We start from the raw sequence: 19041 nt of genomic DNA on the forward strand, positions 1-19041 counted from the left end.
ATTTGGCCTGATGAAGAATTCTTGTGAACTTGAAAGCTTGCACACTGTTACCTGCCTTTGGGTTGGTCCTCATAAAAGGTATTATGTGTTCCTGATACATACAGTCTGTGGTGTTCCCTCTAAGCTGTGCACGTGAGCAGCTGGCTGCTCTTTAGAACAGGAAGCCCTGCTCAGCAGCAACCTAGAGTCATGCAGGGTCTTGCACTTTTCATTGCCCATTTCAAGATTACAGCAGGTATATACTACTCAAGGTGTGAACTGTTTTGCTCATTAGGGGGGGAAAAGAGAGGGAACATTATCAGTCTGCACCTTCGATTCCGAATGCTAAAGTTGTGTGCTATTGGGTGTATTGGTGCTGAAATGTCTGTATGAACGCAGGTGGGTTGCAAATCTGCGGCTTCATCACACGTGCCGCTTGCATCGTTTCCAGTATCTGCGGAATAAATTTATGTTGTGAGCGACCCCCAGCTCACTTCACACTGTGTAGCCTTTTAAGGCAGAAAATCTTAATCAGGACAGAATCTTTTCAAATGTGCCTTTTCTTTCTGTTGCCTTATTCTCATGCTGACCTTCCGACACATTTCCCCCTTCTTCAGTGGAGTTAAATTTTCTTGATAGTGCATGCTTTTTGTAGTGCTGCTTGCAAATGACTTAGGAGACTTGAATATGCTGGGCCGGGTGCGGAGGAAGCACAGGTCTGCTTCTGATAGTCTTGGAGGTGCAAAAGGGGCCACTTTTCAGCCCTGCCGTCTGGCGTTCTTATGCCACCTTTGATTGTTGCTGGCTTCCCTGTGTTAAAGACGTACCGGGTGGGTGAAAGTGCCCTTTCTAGTCAAAGGCAGCCTTTAACAGATTATGGGAGACCAGTACAATTTGGCTTATTACATATTCATTAAAAACTCGCAGGTGGCCGGACTGTCTGGAAGGCTTCTGGTTTCAGCCAGCCGTGACAAGGCACTCCCTTTTCCTAGAAGGTAGTTGCAGAGAGCAGCCATGCTGGTCTGCAGTAGAAGAGCTGGATTCGAGTCCGGCAGCACCTTAAGAGATCAATAAGCTTTTTTGGGGGGGGGGGCGTTGAGCTTTCGAGAGTTAAAACTTCCTTCATCAGACAAAAGGAGTTTTATCTCCGGAAATCTTACACCCTGGAAATCTTGTTGATCTCTGAGGTGATGCTGGATTCCAAACTATCCCTCTTCTAAGGAGCCCATTAGAAGAAGAAGAAGATATTGGATTTATATCCCGCCCTCCACTCCGAAGAGTCTCAGAGCGGCTCACAATCTCCTTTATCTTCCTCCCCCACAACAGACACCCTGTGAGGTGGGTGGGGCTGGAGAGGGCTCTCACAGCAGCTGCCCTTTCAAGGACAACCTCTGCCAGAGCTATGGCTGACCCAAGGCCATGCTAGCAGGTGCAAGTGGAGGAGTGGGGAATCAAACCCGGTTCTCCCAGATAAGAGTCCGCACACTTAACCACTACACCAAACATTAGCTGATGTTTGACTTAATAATATGGCTTCTGTGCTGTGCTGATTCTCTTTCCGTACAAGACAAGGTATAATTTCTTTCATCTTCAGACCACTGAAATAAATGGACTTAGACCACAGTAACTTTGCTCTGTGTTGTTACTTCTGCTCCCTTCATCATAGTCTGTGTGCAGCGGCCTTGCTTTTTGAGAGCGACCAACCAGCTAGTGGCTGGTTGCAGATGGTTGCCAACCCCCAGGTAGGCAGGGGAAAGAAAGCAAGCCGCCGTGCAGAATGTCCCAACAAAATTCAAAAACTTAGAGAGACAACCAAGTAACTATGTATCAGAAGTAGAAATTTCTTACAGTATATTCACATATACAGTATAGTCATGCAGCAACGGAACAAACAAGAGCAGGATAAACCCTCCAACACTCTGAATGCTCTTAAAGAGCCAGACCTGTGGCTTACAGTTTATGATTTTTTCCGGCGTTTATCCACACTCTCCCGTCTGGTAAGTGAGGAAGACGAGCCTTCATGTGTTGCATCAAGGTGCAAACTCCGGTCCAAAGATTCTTTGAAGTGTAATGAATTCCTTTAATATTTCATAGACACAAACGGGCTCACAAAAGTCCTCACAAAAACCGTAAGCCTTGGGTGTTTTCGCACTCACGTTTTACTGGCGCCACGACCATCCTGACGCCGGCGAATCTGCATGGATTTCGCACCAGAAGCGCCGGCGCTCCCAGAAGCGCCGGCTACTTCCGTCGCTAAGCCAGCGCAAACGTTTTCCTGCATCTTTGCGATTTCCGTTTGCGCTGGCTTAGCGACGGAAGTAGCCGGCGCTTCTGGGAGCGCCGGCGCTTCTGGTGCGAAATCCATGCAGATTCACCGGCGTCAGGAGGGTCGTGGCGCCAGTAAAACGTGAGTGCGAAAACGGCCCTTGTTTTCACCATTTAAGGCTTTTTCAAAGCTTCACTGCTTGATTTGTCATTTCTACAGGTCTGTAACTGCTACCTTCACGATGTCCCCATAGGGCAACTGGTCTCCTTGCTTTCCCCTGCCTTTTCCCATGTTCCTCACTCTGGTTGCCATACCCCCAGGTAGGGCCTGGAAGCCTGACTTAGAGGCTTGAATATGTCCAATCCACCTATGAATTATCTTTGAGAAATATATGAGAAAGTGATAAACACTACACGATTTGAAGCACTTTATTTGAAACCCTTTATTGGAACGCTACAGGATCAGCACAAGCACCTTTGTACCTACTCGTTTGAGAGGTTTGAAGTTGTTTGTCTTCATTGGATTCGGAAGAACTCAAATAGACTTGAATAGCTTTGTACTATATTTATATTGACGTTACGTTCTTCATGCCATTGACAAGTTCATGGTAAATTATTGTTGTGATTGGTAAGCTTGGAAAGGTATTATTATAGTGCAGTAGTTAGTCATATTCACAGATTTTTGTCTTTGTAGTAATTTTCATACAGTGAATCTCTCCTTTTGTGCAGCCTCCAGGTAGGGCCTGGAGACCTTCCAGAATTACAACTCATTGCCAAACTACAAGGCTCAGTTTCCATGGAGTAAGTGGTAGCTTTGGAAAGTGGACTCTGTAGCATTGTACCCTGCTGAGGTGCCACTCCTCCTTTCCACAAATACCACCCTCCCCACCGGGCTTCACCCTGAAATCTTTGGGAAATTTCCCATCCCCAGAGTTAACAGCCCCTATCACAGCTTGGCAACTGCAAATCAGGAATAAGAAGCATGTGCAGATCTGCATAACCTGGAAAGGTCTTGGTATCTAGTTTTCCTGGGCATAGAATGGCCATTGTTTTTTATGCATTGTTTGGACGGATACACTTTTTAGCATAGGGTGCCAGTTCATAGAGCTTATTGCAAGACTCTCATGGCTGTCACCATCTCCTTATTATTGTTTGTTGTTATTTATGTCATTCATATATAGCATTTCTCCCTAATGGGGACCCTCACATTGGTTTGTTTCCATTTTATCCTCACAAAAACCTCCCATGAGGTAGGTTGAGGAGTGTGTGATGGGTCCAAGGTCACCCAGCAAGCTTCCATGGCAGAGCAGAGATGCGCACTGGAGTCTCCCAGGTCCTCGTCAGATACTTTAATCACTATGCCATATACACTTATCCATCTTTCCTCCTGTAAACTGTTAAGGTGGTTTCCAAGGTGATTTCCCTTCTCTGCTAAGTCATTCATCTCCTGGTAGAACCAGGGTAGAGGAGAGCACAGAGTACATTCCTAAAGCGAGCGATTGTGTGCGGGGCTGGCGGGTGGGGGCTTGTCTGTCTCCTGAAGAAACCAGGTCTGGAGCCAGATCTGTTTTTGCCTTCCTTTCATTCTTGAGTGTTTTTTTTTTTTTTTTGTAATTGGGCTTGCACGAAGCAGCCCTTTTAATGGGGAAACAGCCTACTCCATTTGGTTGACAAGCTGACATTTCAGTGACATTTTTGTAATTAGAATTTAAATGAATCGACTGCTTTTCAATGTTTTATACTTGACCTTTAAGGGGGGGGGGGAGAGAAAGGAAAAAAATGGTTTATAATGTCAAAAGTGGAATTTGTGAAATTAACAAAAAATGGATTATGCAGTTAGGACCAAAAACGTCCCAGACTGACTTTCTCACTGCACACCTTTTTTAAAATTTTGATAGCCACAAATTACTTCTGGTCCCATTCAGGGTTGCCAGCATGGGTTGGGAAATACCTGAAGATCTGGGGGTGGAGCCTGAGAAGGGCAGGGTTTAGGGAGGGGAGGGACTTCAGCATGATGTAATACCATGGAGTCCACCTTCCAAAGCCACCGTTTTCTCCAGATGAACTGTTCTCAGTTGCCTGGAGATCAGTTGTAATAGTGGGAGGTCTCTAGCCATTATCTGGAGGCTGGCAGTCCTAGTGCCATTCCAACCTCAGTGACCGTATGTTCTTTTGCTAAGCATGGCTTTATTTCATGTGAGAGAATGCATGCAAAAGGGGAATATCCCCAGCTTGCTTTGCTGTAGCTGTGAGACAAAAGAAAGTGCTTCCTGCATAATTAAGTTCTGGAATCCGCCAAGGTACAAGGTAGCTTTGCAGGCTTTTTAGAAGGACTCTTGAAACAAGCTTTCATGAGTAGGAGCTCATCTCATCAGATACATGAAGTGTTTGTCCATTATACTCAGAGCTGTAGATAAAGGAAGGGAGGATGGTGATGTTAATCTGTGTAAACGTTCCATGCCTCCCCCCGCCCTCCGTATGTGCTGGCTCTGTGCACCTTGTGATGAAACATACCCTCATGCGTTTGTCTTTAGTACTGGGAATGCTGGGCTTAGACTACTGACATTGGCCTCAACTTGCTAGACCTCAATGAGGAGTTCTCCTCTTTCTATACCTTATCCCACTTAGTCTCTCAACAATTTGGGTTTACTCTCTGCTGCCACCAGCTGGCCTTTAAGGAAATAGCACCAGCCTGGCAGCTGGGATCTAGATGTTGTTTAATAGTATCAGAATCCACCCCCTTCCCCTTCATCAGTTATTATGGAGGTGGTGGTGAGGAAGTATTTACCTTGCTTGTTAGTGATGACTTCTGCAAAGGAGTTTCCTCGTTCTTATACTTTGTTAAGTGCGGGCCCAAGCAAGAGACTTTTGGCGGATACAGAGGTGAGATGACACAAATTTCAGAAAGAGAAATATCTGCCTTAAAGAGTATAGTGGACAATGGAAACAAACAGTTGAACAAAATAGGATAACACAACAGTACAGCACTGGAGCATAGGAAAAAGCAAATAGGGTTAAACGCATCCATCTGTCCTTTTGCTTTTTTCTGTGATGTTTAAAGAGACAGGCGAATGTGTCTTATTGGCTCTGGGTATGTTGCAGCACAATTCAGCTCAAGCCCTCATGTTCTGTAATCCAGAGGTTGACAGTGCTAGAGAAGGGCTGCCAACCTCCAGGTAGGGCCTGGAGATCTCCCAGAATTACAAGTGATCTTCAGATTACATGGGTCAGTTCCCTGGGAGGGGGGAATGGCTGCTTTGGAGGGTGAAGCCTATGGGATTATACCCTGCTGAGGACTCTCCCTTCCCCAAATCCTGCCTCAGGTTGCACCCCCAAATCTCCAGGAATTTCCCAACCCGGAGTTAACAATCCTATGATAGAGCTAGCTGGACTATATGTCGGAACACCTCAAAAACAAGCCTGGTGCGACACAGGAAACGATGCAGTGCAGGCATACAAGGGTTAAATTGCATGTTGTAAAAGTAAAAGGTGCACCTTTTGGACTAAGATGGAATAGATGGATTTCCTGGATGGAATAGCTTGTGTGGTCCATACGGTGTTATGCCTTGCTGAAGTCCCTCCGTCCCCCCCAAACCCCAGGCTCCACCCCCTAAATCTCCAGGAGTTTCCCAACCTAGAGTTGGCAACTCTGTCTTCTACCTGTTTTTGTTTCTTCTAACTTGTCGTTTCCCTAAAAGTCTTGCAAGTGTCTTTTCTTTTCCTTTTGGTAAGAACTGGCTGGGGGTGATGTGGCCTCCCGTTCCTGGGACTTTTCACCCGTCTGCATGATGTCTGAGATTCAATTTGATATCAGCATTTAATAATGATAATAATAACTCAGCTGGTGAATTTTTCAGGAGCTCATGATCAATGTGGGTCTATAAATAAGATCGTCAGGTTGTCAAGAGTAACCATAATTTTAATTCTGGTGACCAGCTGGGAAAACCTCTAGGGTCTCCCGCCCCCCTGGAGTAATGTGTTCGCAGCAAAGCTGCTAACAGAGTGGGGATAGGGGGCAGGGGGGGTGTGCCTTCCAGCATGTCTCCCACAGGAAGGAGTCGTCTCTTAAGAGGCATGTGTCATTTGCTCCTTGAGGAAGAACTCTCAGCCAGGCAGCCCTTACAAAATCATCCATGTAAGCTTCTGTCCTGACTGCTTAGAACTCAGTGGACGCTTCTGTGCTGTATAGAAGAAGATATTGGATTTATATCCCGCCTTCCACTCTGAAGAGTCTCAGAGTGGCTCACAATCTCCTTTACCTTCCTCCCCCACAACAGACACCCTGTGAGGTGGGTGGGGCTGGAGAGGGCTCTCACAGCAGCTGCCCTTTCAAGGACAACCTCTGCCAGAGCTGAAAGACCCAGGTTCGAATCCCTGCTCTATTGTGGAAGCTTGCTGGGTGATCTTGGGCCAGTTGCACAGCCTTGGCCTAGCCTCCCTAGCAGGATTCAAGGGGAATGACTTAGCCATTACTTCAAGGGCACCTTAAGGAGCATATGCATCTAGTGCCCTTCTTATCCAACCCTTTCTCCAGGGAGCATATGTTAACATAAATGAATCTATCTCGCAACAGCCCTGTAAAGCGGTCTGGGCTGAGAAAATGGGACTGGCACAAAACCACTTACTGAGTGCCATGACGGGGTAGAGGTACAAGCATGCCACATGGTCAGCGAATGAGCCCCTGAGCCACTTAGGAAATTGACTGATGGGTGAAGCTCACTCTTCCAACAGCCTGTGATCTGAGAGTTGCATCCTTGGTGGCTGTTGCACCCCTTTTTGGTAGATCAGAGAACCAGTTTGGTGTAGTGGTGAAGTGCGTGGACTCTTATCGGGGAGAACCAGGTTTGATTCCCCACTCCTCCACTTGCACCTGCTGGAATAGCCTTGGGTCAGCCATAGCTCTGGCAGAGGTTGTCCTTGAAAGGGCAGCTGCTGTGAGAGCCCTCTCCAGCCCCACCCACCTTACAAGGTGTCTGTTGTGGGAGAGGAAGGTAAAAGATTGTGAGCCGCTCTGAGACTGTGATTCAGAGATAAGGGCGGGGTAGAAATCTACGGTGGTCTTCTTCTTCAGGTGGGCAGCAATGTTGGTCTGAAGCAGTAGAACAAAGTTGGAGTCCAGCAGCACCTTTGAGACTAACAAAGTTTTATGCAGAATGTAAGCTCTCATGTGCTAAAACCATACTTCATCAGGCATTGTCCTTACTGTGACATTGTCTGATGAAGTGTGCCTTTTAGCACACGAAAGCTTACATTCTCAACAAAACTTCGTTGGTCTTAAAGGCACCCCTTTTCGACACACAGTCCTGGATTTATGTGCTGCTTTTCTGGTGTCTTCCAAAAGGTTTATTGCTTGTCACTTTGCGCCTGTCGTGTGAGGCTCCCCGTAGAGAAGGCAACTGGCGTGGAATAATCTTTCGCAGAAATGCTTCCGAATATTTGGAGAAACAGCACAGATAGTGGAGGGTCTTGTCAATGCCTAGCATGTGTTGAGCGAAGTAGAAAAAACTAAAACCAGAAGTTATGAGAGAGAGATTAAATAATGAAAGGCTCCTGTGTTCTCAAAGCAATCACCCGCAGAGAAGACACCTTCCGGGTCTCTGCATGAATCGGTGCTCTGACCTTGCTTTCTTCCAGTCATCCTTCATTGAGGACAGGCAACTCCGCCTCATTAAGCACAATTGCATGGAGAGTGATCCAGGGAGCTCGCAATGTGGCATAATTGCTCGTTTGCGAAAAACTGCCCATTGCGTCTCTACGTGAGTTACTGTTCTGGATTGGCCTCCTTCCAGTCAGAAGGTATGCCCAGAAAACAGACATGGGAAAAGTAGAGAATTCTTTTTCTTAGACTACAAATGGCTTACTTTTAGAATGTATGACCCTGGCAATTTTAATTCTGGGAAGGGGGAGGAGTGTGCTGCAACGATCGGGGGCTTTGGAAGACCTTGGAATAAAGCTTGTCGGCAGTTTTATGAGTAAGATCACAGGCAGCTTCTTTTTCTGCTTAGTTTTGAACTTCTGCAGCAAGATGTAAATGGTGGTTTTGATGTGGTGATTTGCAGTACCGCAGAACGCACAAGCACCGGCCGTAAGTTTGCCTTTACTGGTTTATGGCTGGAGAGCCCCCGTTTTATTTAAGTCTCCGCTTTATAGCTGAGATTTCAAGCTGCCAAATGAGATGGGGCCAAGGGAGATGGAGGCAAGTTTTAAATAGAGGCATACTTTAGCAGTGTGTGATAATGGAAACCCCCAAGTGCAAGGCCTAGGAAAGTTATGTGATGTATAGAGTATTTGGGGGTTCATGCAAAGGGCCACACGGTCTGAGAGAAATTGCCTCTATTAGAGCATTTCACTATAAACGTTTGGTAGTTAGGATTCAGGTCTCTGCTTCTCAACCATAGCCCTGAACAGGAATTCTTTTGTCACAAGGGTTGTCAAGTTCTAGACAGGGCCTGGAGATCTCCAGGAAATACAGCTGATCTGTCGATGACAGAGATCAGTTTCTCTGGAGAAAATGGCTGCCTTGGGGCATGGATTCTATGGCATTCCACCCTGCTGAGGTTCCCCTCCTTCCGAAACACTGCCTTCCTCAGGTTCCATCTCCAGGAACCCTATTTGTGGTTCTGGTTTTGTGGTTCTGCTGATCCGTGGGATCCAACCCGGTGTGCTGAAACGGATGGCGATATTTTGTTGTGCCGCGTTTTTATATGAGCAGCGTTAATCTAATAGGTAGATCTTTCTCTTCTTGGTTTGCTTCTGCATTTTTCTTGTAGAAAGAGAGGGTGATAAAAAGAGGGGAGTCAGGGTTTAAAAATAACAAAATGCGCTGAGTCGCTGGCTGTAAAATGACACTCACCAAATATGTCTTTCTGTGTTTTTCCAAGGATCCATCCTCCAGAATTCTTCAAGAAGAAGTATGCAGTTGCTGAAGTGCGCTACACAGATGAGGTGAGTGTACTACCAGGGCTGATATTGGGTAAGCTGTTGATGACTTCATAATATGGAGGAAAAAAACCACACACACCAAATAGATGGTGAGGGAACCTTGACCAGGTGAGCGCTCCTGCTTTGGCATCTGAGTTGCTGGGCTAAACAGACTATTGGGATCTGCCCATTTACAGAGAGTCAGTGTGGTGCTGTGGTTAGAGTGTTGGTCTAGGACTGAGGAGACCCAGGTTCAAATCCCCCTACTCTGCTGTTGCAGCTTGCTGGGCAACCTTGGGCCTGTTGCACATTCTAAGCCTAACCTACCTCACATGGCTGTTGTGAGGATAAACTGAAGGAGAGGTGAACAGTGTTAAGCTACTTTGGGTCTCTCCATTAGGGAGCAAACAGATAAATACAATTTCTTGGCACTGAACCCCAGTACTGGTTTGTGCTTCCTTTTGAGAGGCAAGTGTATCCAGAGAGCCTGCCTAGAGCTGGGGCGGTGGAGCTGAAATTCAGAATGGCCCCAGCATACTAGCAGCTGTTGTTACCTTGGGGTCTCTCGTGTAACCTTCTCACAAGTGTCAATTTAACAGAAAACAGCAGAAATATTCGAGAGACTAAATTTTGGTGGTGGAGGGGGGGGGTTCCATCAAAAGATTATATGCACCCCTCCTTGATACAGCAGTTTGGGCTGTGTGTGTATTTCAGCATCTGACTTCATGCTTGTGACGCACTACATCATTTAAGTTATGGCAGATAGAACACTGTGGCATCCAGCCAGATGTGTGTGAGAGTACCTTCTTCTTGGGTTAGAATTCTATTCCAGGAGGTAGTCTACTGGGGTGGGGGGGAGAGTGTATTGGAGAGACCTTATTGCTGTCGCTGGGTAAGATCCAGTGGTTGCTTTAGGAATGGCCACACTGGACTCTTTTGGCCACAATCTGCTTTTTTGTGGTTTCCTCCATTTCCCAGCTTTTGTGGAGCAGGCCACTGGTTTTTTTTTTTTTTTTAGGTGTTAAACAAACTTTAAGTTTATGGAAGTAAATAAGCACAGCAATGATAAATAAAATAATAAAAAACATAGAATTTCACATGGATGGGATGAGTTGCCAATGATAGATATATGAGCAGGTCATTGTTGTTGAGAGACAGATGCCCTCTTTGGAATGAATTGTTCCCCCCCTCCCCCCGCATTGCTGGGTGTTTTGGCTTGGCCCCCCATATCGCCCTACTGTGCTGCTGTTCACAAGGGCTTGGTAAAAGGTGTTGAGAGCCTGTGTGGGCAGTGGTTAGATGAGGAGCTTGAGGATCCAGGTTCGTATCACCCATTTGACCATGAAGCTTGGTGAGGGACTTTGGGCCAATCATTTTCTCTTGCCTAGTCTACCTTACAGTTTATATGTAGAAGAAGAGGAGTTTGGTTTTGTACCCTACTTTTCTCTACCTTAAGGAATCTCAAAGCGGCTTAACAATTACATTGTCTTCCCCTCCCCACAATGTGCCTTGTGGGGTAGGTGGAGTTGAGAGAGTTCTGAGGGAACTGTGACAGGCCCAGGGTCACCTATAAGAACATAAGAGAAGCCATGTTGGATCAGGCCAATGGCCCATCCAGTCCAACACTCTGTCACACAGTGGCCAAAAAAATTATATATATACACACACACATATATATACACACTGTGGCTAATAGCCACTGATGGACCTCTGCTCCATATTTTTATCTAACCCCCTCTTGAAGCTGTCTATGCTTGTAGCCGCCACCACTTCCTGTGGCAGTGAATTCCACATATTAATCACCCAGCAGACGTCATGTGGAGGAGGAGTGGAGAATCAAACCCTGTTCTCCAGATTACAGTCTGCCACTCTTAACCACTTCACCGTGCTGGTCCCATGCTGTGAGGATGAAGGAGAGGATAGCATCCTTGATCTCTGTGAAGGAAGAGTGGAATAAAAATATTATTTATTTACTTCATTTTTGCTCCAGCTTTTTCCCTAGAGTGGCTTACTTCATTTCCCTCTCTTCTCCTCCATTTTATCCACACTCCAACCCTGAGAGGTAGGCTAGGCTGAGAGTGTGTGAGTGGCTCAAGGTCACCCAGCAAGCTTCCATGGCAGGAGTCTCCCAGATTACCCTCTTAACCGCTATATCCCAGCAACTGTCAAAATGCAATAGGCCTCGATAGCCTGATAGGCTGGTAGCTACTTTTCATGTAAGAATATTTTGAAAAACTTGACTCAGTGCTTTCACAAGTTTTATCTTAAACCATGATCACAATAGACTTGGATCCAGGCTACTGCTTCTGCCCCTGGAATATGATTTTCCCATTTAGGCCCCCTCACGGCTGCCTGAAATACCTCCCCCAAATCCTCTTCTTGGGGGTCCCGTCTTCCCAGAATAGGATTTCTTAAGGAAGTTGGGGAGGGAAGAGAATTTCCTGGCATTGTCCTTGTGCGTGGAGGAAACAGTTTTGATCTTGTTTCTTGTAGCTGCATACATGAGCCAAAGAATTCCAGGTTCCGATCTTGCCTCTGCCATGATCTCATGAGGCAGCTGTGGTGAAAAAGGAAAGGTCCCCTGTGCAAGCACCAGTCATTTCTAACTCTGGGGTGATGTTGCTTTCACAACGGTTCGGAAACGATTGGTGCTTGCACAGGGGACCTTTCCTTTCCTTCCGTTCCTTGTCATTGCCTTCCCCAGTCATCTACTCTTTCCACCCCAGCAAGCTGGGTACTCATTTTACCAACCTCGGAAGGATGGAAGGCTGAGTCAACCTCGAGTCGGCTACCTAAAAACCCAGCTTCCACCAGGGATCAAACTCAGGTCATGAGCAGAGCTTAGAACTGCAGTACTGCAGCTTTAACACTCTGCGCCACGGGGCTCCGGTGCTAGTTAATCTGTGACATGTTGATTTTTTATTATTATTTTATTCTGCCTTTCCTCTGAGAAGCTCAGGGCAGCCCACATAGCTGCCCTACCACCATTTTATCTTCTCAGAGATGCTGTGTGATGGTTTAGCTGGGCAGAAAGTAATTTAAGGCTGACCAGTGAGCTACATGACACAGGAGGGGGGATTTGAACCCAGCTCTTTTGACCTGTTCTCCTGTGCTCTAACTACTGCACCACATGGGTAAACCAGTGCTCCGACTGTTCCACTGCACTGGCTTTGAAGCCTTCAGCTGCAAGATGGAGATGGCCAGGTTTGCATGAGTAGCTGAAGCACTCTGAGCCTCTATGTAAAGGTGTGTTCTTAATACTTGTACTCAGAGCTTTTTTTCCCAGGAAAAAGCCCAGAAGGAACTCGTTTGCATATTAGGCCACACCCCTGATGTCACCATTGTTTTGCATAGGGCTTTTTTGTAGAAAATGCCCAGCAAGAACTCATTTGCATATTAAGCCACACCCTGATACCAGGCCAGCCAAAACTGTGTTCCTGTGCGTTCCTGCTGAAACCCCCCCCCCCCCCTGCTTGTACTCATATATAACCAACTACATCTGTGCTTTAAAACAAGTGTTGGTTTCATTTGTGTGCTCCCCCCCCCCACCAATGCACTGCCACAGTGAGAACAATATGAAAGCCAAGGTTTATTATAAATGTTTTTTCTTTCCTTCAGGCCCCCACTTTGACGTCCTATTCTAAAACGGTCTCATTTTTTGTTTTGTTTTACCTAACCTTCGGAGCGTAGTTTGATTCTGGAGATGGCTGTACCTGTGAAATAGCGCTTGTGCTAATCTATTCATTCCCTCTACAGTCTCCGGGAAAAGGGGTTTTCTGCTTGACATATCTGGATTGGAATCGTGGTTTTCTTGTTATCGGGCTTTATGCGTCGAATACAGAAGTGCTAGTTAAGGGCTTCTTATCTGCACGAGTGGATGACAAGTGATTCCTGGTCTGAAAACCACTTGCTGTGTTGCTTAGTATCACACACATATATTGACAATTTGTCAGAGTGCTGTCAACAAATGCAGAGCTTGGGAGGTTTCCGCACTTGATCTGCGTGGGTTTGGGGTTGGAGACGTGCACCCTCTTGTAACGTTCCAGAAGCTAGGGCTGGGTAATTATTTCCAAAGAAAGCTTACTGGAACTCGGGGGCACCCAATGAAATTGATGGTCTACAGGTACAGGGCTGACAAAAGGAAATGCTTCTTTATTTGGGGGAGTGAATGAATCATTAAATTGTGGGATTAAACACCAGTGGAGGTAGGGGTGGCTGTGAGTATAGGTGGTTTTAAAAAGGGGTGAGACAGGTTCATGGAGGAGAGGTTCATCCGTGGCTCTTAGCGATGGCAACTGGAGGGAAGCACCACGATCAGAAGCAGTAAACTTCTGAAACCCAGTGGTAGGAGGTGACCTCAGGGGAAGGTCTTGTTCTCTGTGCCCGGTTAGGTGACCTTCCAGGGCAGCTAGTTGGCCACTGTATGAAACAGGATGCTGAACTAGATGGACCGCTGGTCAGATCCAGCAAGGCTCTTATGTTCTCATGTTCCTTATTTGTGGATGAACAATGACCTGCTCTTCCCTCTTCCAATTTCACAGCTTTGGGTGTTTTTCTTAGAGTAAATGTTGAGTCCTTTAAAGTGAAGGTTGTGCACCAATGATCACACGTTCTTAAGTTCCAGCAGAATGTTCAAAAGCAGTTGGAGCAACCTTCAACTAAGGCTCTGAACATAGACCCAGGTGGGCGGCCATGTTAGTCGGAAGCAGTGGTACGAATTTTGAGTCCATAGCACAAAAGTTTAAGGAACAAAAGTTTATTCAAGGTATGAGCTTTTGTGTGCAAATATGTAGGAATGGAAGTTAACAGCTGATATATATAGATGTAGAGGCATCTGCCTCTCTCTCTCTCTGTGTCTGCCTCTGTCTCTTTCTGTCTGTCTGTCTCTCTGTCTGTGTCTGTCTCTCTCTGTCTGTGTCTCTCTGTGTCTATAAAATATACTGTTAACTTCTATTTCCATGTATTTTAGGCAAGTGTAGAGGCAGATATAGATACGGATATATAGATCTGAGACAAATATAGGCAGATATAGAGACCCCTGTCTATATATGAACTGTTAACTTCCATTTCTATGTATCGGAGGAAGTGTGCATGCGCATGAAATCTCACACCTTGAATAAACTTTAGTTGGTCTTAAAGGTGCCACTGGACTAAAAATTTGTCCTAAGGCTCTGAGTGCATAAGGACCTTGGCTGCATCGGGGCAGATCTGTATATTTCCTTGGTATGTCCAAGGTTGCTTTCAGCACTCAGTTAAGGCACCTATTCTGTTTTGAAAGAGACCAGTGAAGTGTCCCGTAAATGCACAGACTGTGTTGATTGCCAGAAAAAATAGCGATTTTTGCAAACCTTTCCTCCCCCAAATCAGGTAAAGTTGATCAGAGGAAGAACCTACAATAAATAAAGGGGGGAGGGGAAGGAATTTTCTGTGGATATGAGGTGTAAGAACTCTGGCTTCTCTGTGTTGAAATGGGGACCACCTTATCTATTAACTCAACTGTTTCAGCATTAAGAAATGTTGATGCACATTCTGATTGCTTAAAGAAGTTAAAGACAAATAAAAGCACTCCCAAATGGTGACACTTTAAGCCTGGCTATCCCAGGGAGATTATTAGTACAAAGGGGTACAGAAAACAGAGACATGTGTATTTGTTCAGTGCAAACAGTGTGTGAATGAGGAAAGTATGCAAGGCTCACATAAGATATGGACATCCTCCCAAAAGTGCATGTGCACATTTCACTGGGCCTTCCCTTGTGCTAATATTCATAATGATAACCTGTGATTTTTATTTTACAGATAGCCACCGTCTTGGCAGCAAAGAACCCTTCTGTTCTTCTCACTCTGGTAAGTTGTATGTTGCATCCTTAGTTAAGGAGTACATAGATTAATAAATGAGAGGGTTTGGTTATTTTTAATTGGAGCATTTTTATAAATGCTATAATCTGATTTTTGCTGTTGTTTTACAACAGAGGATATGTCTGTCAGGGCTTTTTTCCAGTCATTTCTCCTCCCTGCATTGAATCAGTGCTCATTGTCCATTGGCTGAGATGTCACTGTGAATGGACTGAGTTCATCCCATACATTAACTCACAGGGTGGTTGTAGTGTGGGGGAAATGGTGGAAAGGATACAGTGATGTGAGAGCACAGGATGCAGAACAAGATAAACAGAACAGCCCAACCTTCAGAAGACAAGACGGGCTAACCAGTTACCCAGTCAGCTGTCCAGAACAGCCAAGGGACCCTAGCCTTTACTCCAGATCTTCTTTTAAGAGCGACTTGTTGCATACAAAGTACCTGACAATGCCTTGATATCTCTGAACCCTCACAACAATTCTGTTAGGTGAGGCTGAGAGAGCATTGAGTTGCTGAAAAAGGCCCCAGAGGACTTCATGGATTGGCCAGAAATTTGAGTCTGGGGCTCTCTCTCTCTCAGCCTGGGCAGGTTTGGCTAAGTCAAATTTCCTCAGCACTGGACAGCCCAAGTATCTTCTGGTTCTAAGCATTAACTCAGCTCAACAGACTGGGCTGTTTGGGCAGCGGGGGGGGGGGGGGGCAGAGCAAACATCCTGTCTGTAGATATTTACACCCCACCCTTCTCCCCAATGGGGACCTAAAGGCCGTTTACATTACTGTATCCTTTCCACCATTTCCCCCTCACTAGGAGGAGACAAAGGAGATTTCCTGAAGAAATGCAGGAGGTGACAAAGTAGGAGTGATCTAGCAAGAAGGGGAGAGAAATAGAGAGACAACAGTTATAAGAAGGAGAACACCACCACAAAAATCTCTCTTTCTCCTTAGAACAAGAGTAGCTTCTCTGGGATTGGTGAGAGAGGTAGTGGAGGGAGCTCTGGTCTGCCACAGACTTACCCCCTTTCTGCTGTCTCTTTAAGCCAGGGATGGGGAATGTCAGGCCCGAGGGCCACTTGTGGCCCTCGAGATCACTTGATCTGGCCCTCGGGGAGCCTGAGTGGTGGGCATTGTGAAGGACTGCTGCTGGGGTATGTGGGTGCCTTTAAAGGTCTGCTTGGAGCAGCTGCAGTTTCCTCATGAAGGGAGGGTGGCAGGGGTGGTGGTGGGAGCCAGCTACCACCAGTTCAGTTTGCACTTGATTACCCCAGATGATGTATCCTAATATGCTAATATTAGAGGATGTGGTCTAATATGCTAATGAGTTCCTGCTGGACTTTTTCTTCAAAAAAAGCCTTGGATCTAGGCATTTGCCTGGGGTGGCAGGCCAGGGGGGTGCACCAAATTAGGCTCGCCCCACATGACTTCAAATAGAAAAGCAATGATTTGCATTAATTTTGCCAGCCTGAATCGTTCTCCCTTGGCGGAGCGCTGTTTTTTAAACAATTTTGTATGGCTCGCGAATGACGTTACAAATATTCAAACGGCCCTTGGCAGAAACAAAGGCTCCCCACCCATGCTTTAAGCTAACCCATGTTGTTGGATGTTGTGCAGTCATTTGCGGCTGGGTTTTCCTGAGTAGTCAAGATGCTGCATTTGGAGTAACAGCTCAACACAACAGCAGCACAGTAGTTCAGTCGATGGGATGCAGCTTTTCTCTACTGTTATTTATAAGTTGTATCTCCTCTCTCTGTAACCGAGAACCTTGTTAAAGACAAAGATTTAGTTAGTACAACCAGAGTTACTGGATTAGTGCCAACATCAATAGATTATTGTGTATATCTTCGCATAGGGAGTTGATATTCTACTTTGAGGTTTTACCCCATTGCTCCTTAATGAGTTAAAATCCTTGAACATGCGGAAGAAGTTGGCATTTCCAAAATGAGTGGAATAGAATCTGGACACCTCGTCTCAGAATTTACCATCTGCAATATTCACCATCTAGATGACTGGGGAAGGCAATGGCAAACCATCCCGTAAAAAGTCTGTCAAGAAAATGTCATAATGTGATGTCACCCCGTGGGTTGGTAATGACTCAGTCTTTGCACAGGGGGATTACCTTTAGCTTTTTATAGCATTGTATTTTTTTACTTGTCATCGATTCTGGACTTCATATTTTTGATTTGGAAATTCTGAATTTCTGAAACGTCTGAAATTTCCAAATATTTAGAAGTTTTTGCACTACGAACTGTCACCAAGTAGCTCTGTTCATGTGTCATAGGACTATTTTCTGTTGATTCAAGTTGTTCTAATTATTATGTGAATATTTTTCTATAACTTGTTTTTAGTAATTATAATCATTGTAGTCACTTAGTTCAGAAAAAAAATCACACTTAAAACTTTATTTAAAATTATTTCATGTTTTTTTGCACTTATTTTCACAATTCTATACATTTCTTATGCAGTTCATTTCATAAACATGCCCCACGACTGTTTATGTGAAGATTTCTTTCTGAATTTTAAGTTTGAAACAGCTGTGCTGGGGGTAATGGAACATTTCTCTTTCCAGAGAGGAGTGAACACGGACAGTGGGAGTGTGACTAGGGAAGCTTCCTTTGACGGAATTAGTCAGTAAGTTACCGTCTCTTATCTTTTTTGCAGATGAATGTGTGTGTGTGTGTGAGGGGGTCCCTTATCTTCAGTGAACTTTGAAAAGCGTGTGGGATGTAAATGGATTAAAGGTACTTTACTTTAGTGCTTTTGAAGACTCAAAGCACATCACATGTGTTGTCTCAGTAAAGGCCAGTAGTATTGGCGTGTCACGTAAATGGTGTGTCACATAAATAAGCTGTGGAAAAGAACGTGGTGGTGTCTGCAGTCTTCAGGCAGTCCCAAATATGGATTCTGCATGGGCATAGAAGCAATGCTGGAAGGTTCTGGAGCTCTAGCCAGGAAGTCAGTGTTGTGATTCTCCTGCCTTCTGTCTTGAGGAAAAGTGTGCCTTGAGGGGGAGAGAGCCCCAGCAACCTTTCCTGTCAGTTATCTTCTGACAGCCATCACTTTTTTCCATTGGGAAAATTCTCTCAGGTGTCTTTCTTTCCTTAGTTTCAATCATTTTTTCTTCAGCTTTAGTCTCCTTTTTTCTTATGCCTCTGTGTACTTTAACAAATACAGATAGATCAAGGTGGGTAGCCATGTTAGTCTGCGTGTATTCGTGGAAAAGAGCAAGAGTCCAGTAGCACCTTAAAGACTAACAAAATTTGTGGCAGGGAATGAGCTTTCATGAACTCATGAAAGCACATATCCTGCCACACATTTTGCTAGTCTTTAAGATGCTATTGGACTCTTGCACTTTTCTACAAATACTCAGGCCTTTTTTTGTAGCAGGAACTGCTTTGCATATTAGGACACACCCAGGGCTCTTTTTGTAGAAAAAGCCCAGCAGGAACTCATTTGCATATTAGACCACACACCCTGATGGCACCATTGTTTCACAGCAGGAACGTATTTGCGTATTAGGCCATACCCCCCTACACCAAGCCAGCCCGAACTGCATTCCTCTGCATTCCCACTAAAACAAAGCCCTGGCCACACCCATCTTATGTAGACAATTTTCAAGAGCTTGCAGGGCTCTTAGTACAGGGCCTACTGTAAGCTCTTGGAGGATTGGCTATATCAGGAGTGTGTGCCCTAATATGCAAAGCAGTTCCTGCTACAAAAAAGTCCTGCAAATACTTACAGAGTTAATGAAGTTGGATACTGTTCTTCCTCATTTTTATGACCTCTTGAACCTCAGTTACAGGTGAGAAGCCTGTTTTCTAGGGCCCTCCCTGGTTGCTCTTAGGATTCCTGTTATCTCCCTCCCATCCCCATCTGTAATTTGGGGATACTGCCTACCTTGCCAGGGTGATGTTTGTATTACTGTGGTAAGGTACGTGAAGCACTTTGAATACTATGTAAATGCCATGATGGGTTGAAAAGAGGCCAGGAAACTGCCAGAAGGGACTGCATTTAGCACCATTATCAAA

The 19041-nt window shown here is 45.4% G+C and overlaps 1 protein-coding gene across 2 annotated transcripts in view; it reads left to right on the forward strand.

Annotated features, from left to right (window-relative positions):
- PEPD (peptidase D) overlaps nt 1–19041 on the forward strand; it is a 288484-nt gene that overhangs the window by 114706 nt on the left and 154737 nt on the right. For both annotated transcript variants that reach the window (XM_060254148.1, XM_060254147.1), the window contains 3 exons: nt 9126–9189; nt 14962–15009; nt 17583–17644. In XM_060254148.1, coding sequence (XP_060110131.1) covers nt 9126–9189; nt 14962–15009; nt 17583–17644 — 174 coding nt within the window. The remainder of the gene's footprint in view (nt 1–9125; nt 9190–14961; nt 15010–17582; nt 17645–19041) is intronic.

Source organism: Heteronotia binoei, chromosome 14 (assembly GCF_032191835.1).
Source record: "Heteronotia binoei isolate CCM8104 ecotype False Entrance Well chromosome 14, APGP_CSIRO_Hbin_v1, whole genome shotgun sequence".
Taxonomy (NCBI): Eukaryota; Metazoa; Chordata; class Lepidosauria; order Squamata; family Gekkonidae; genus Heteronotia; species Heteronotia binoei.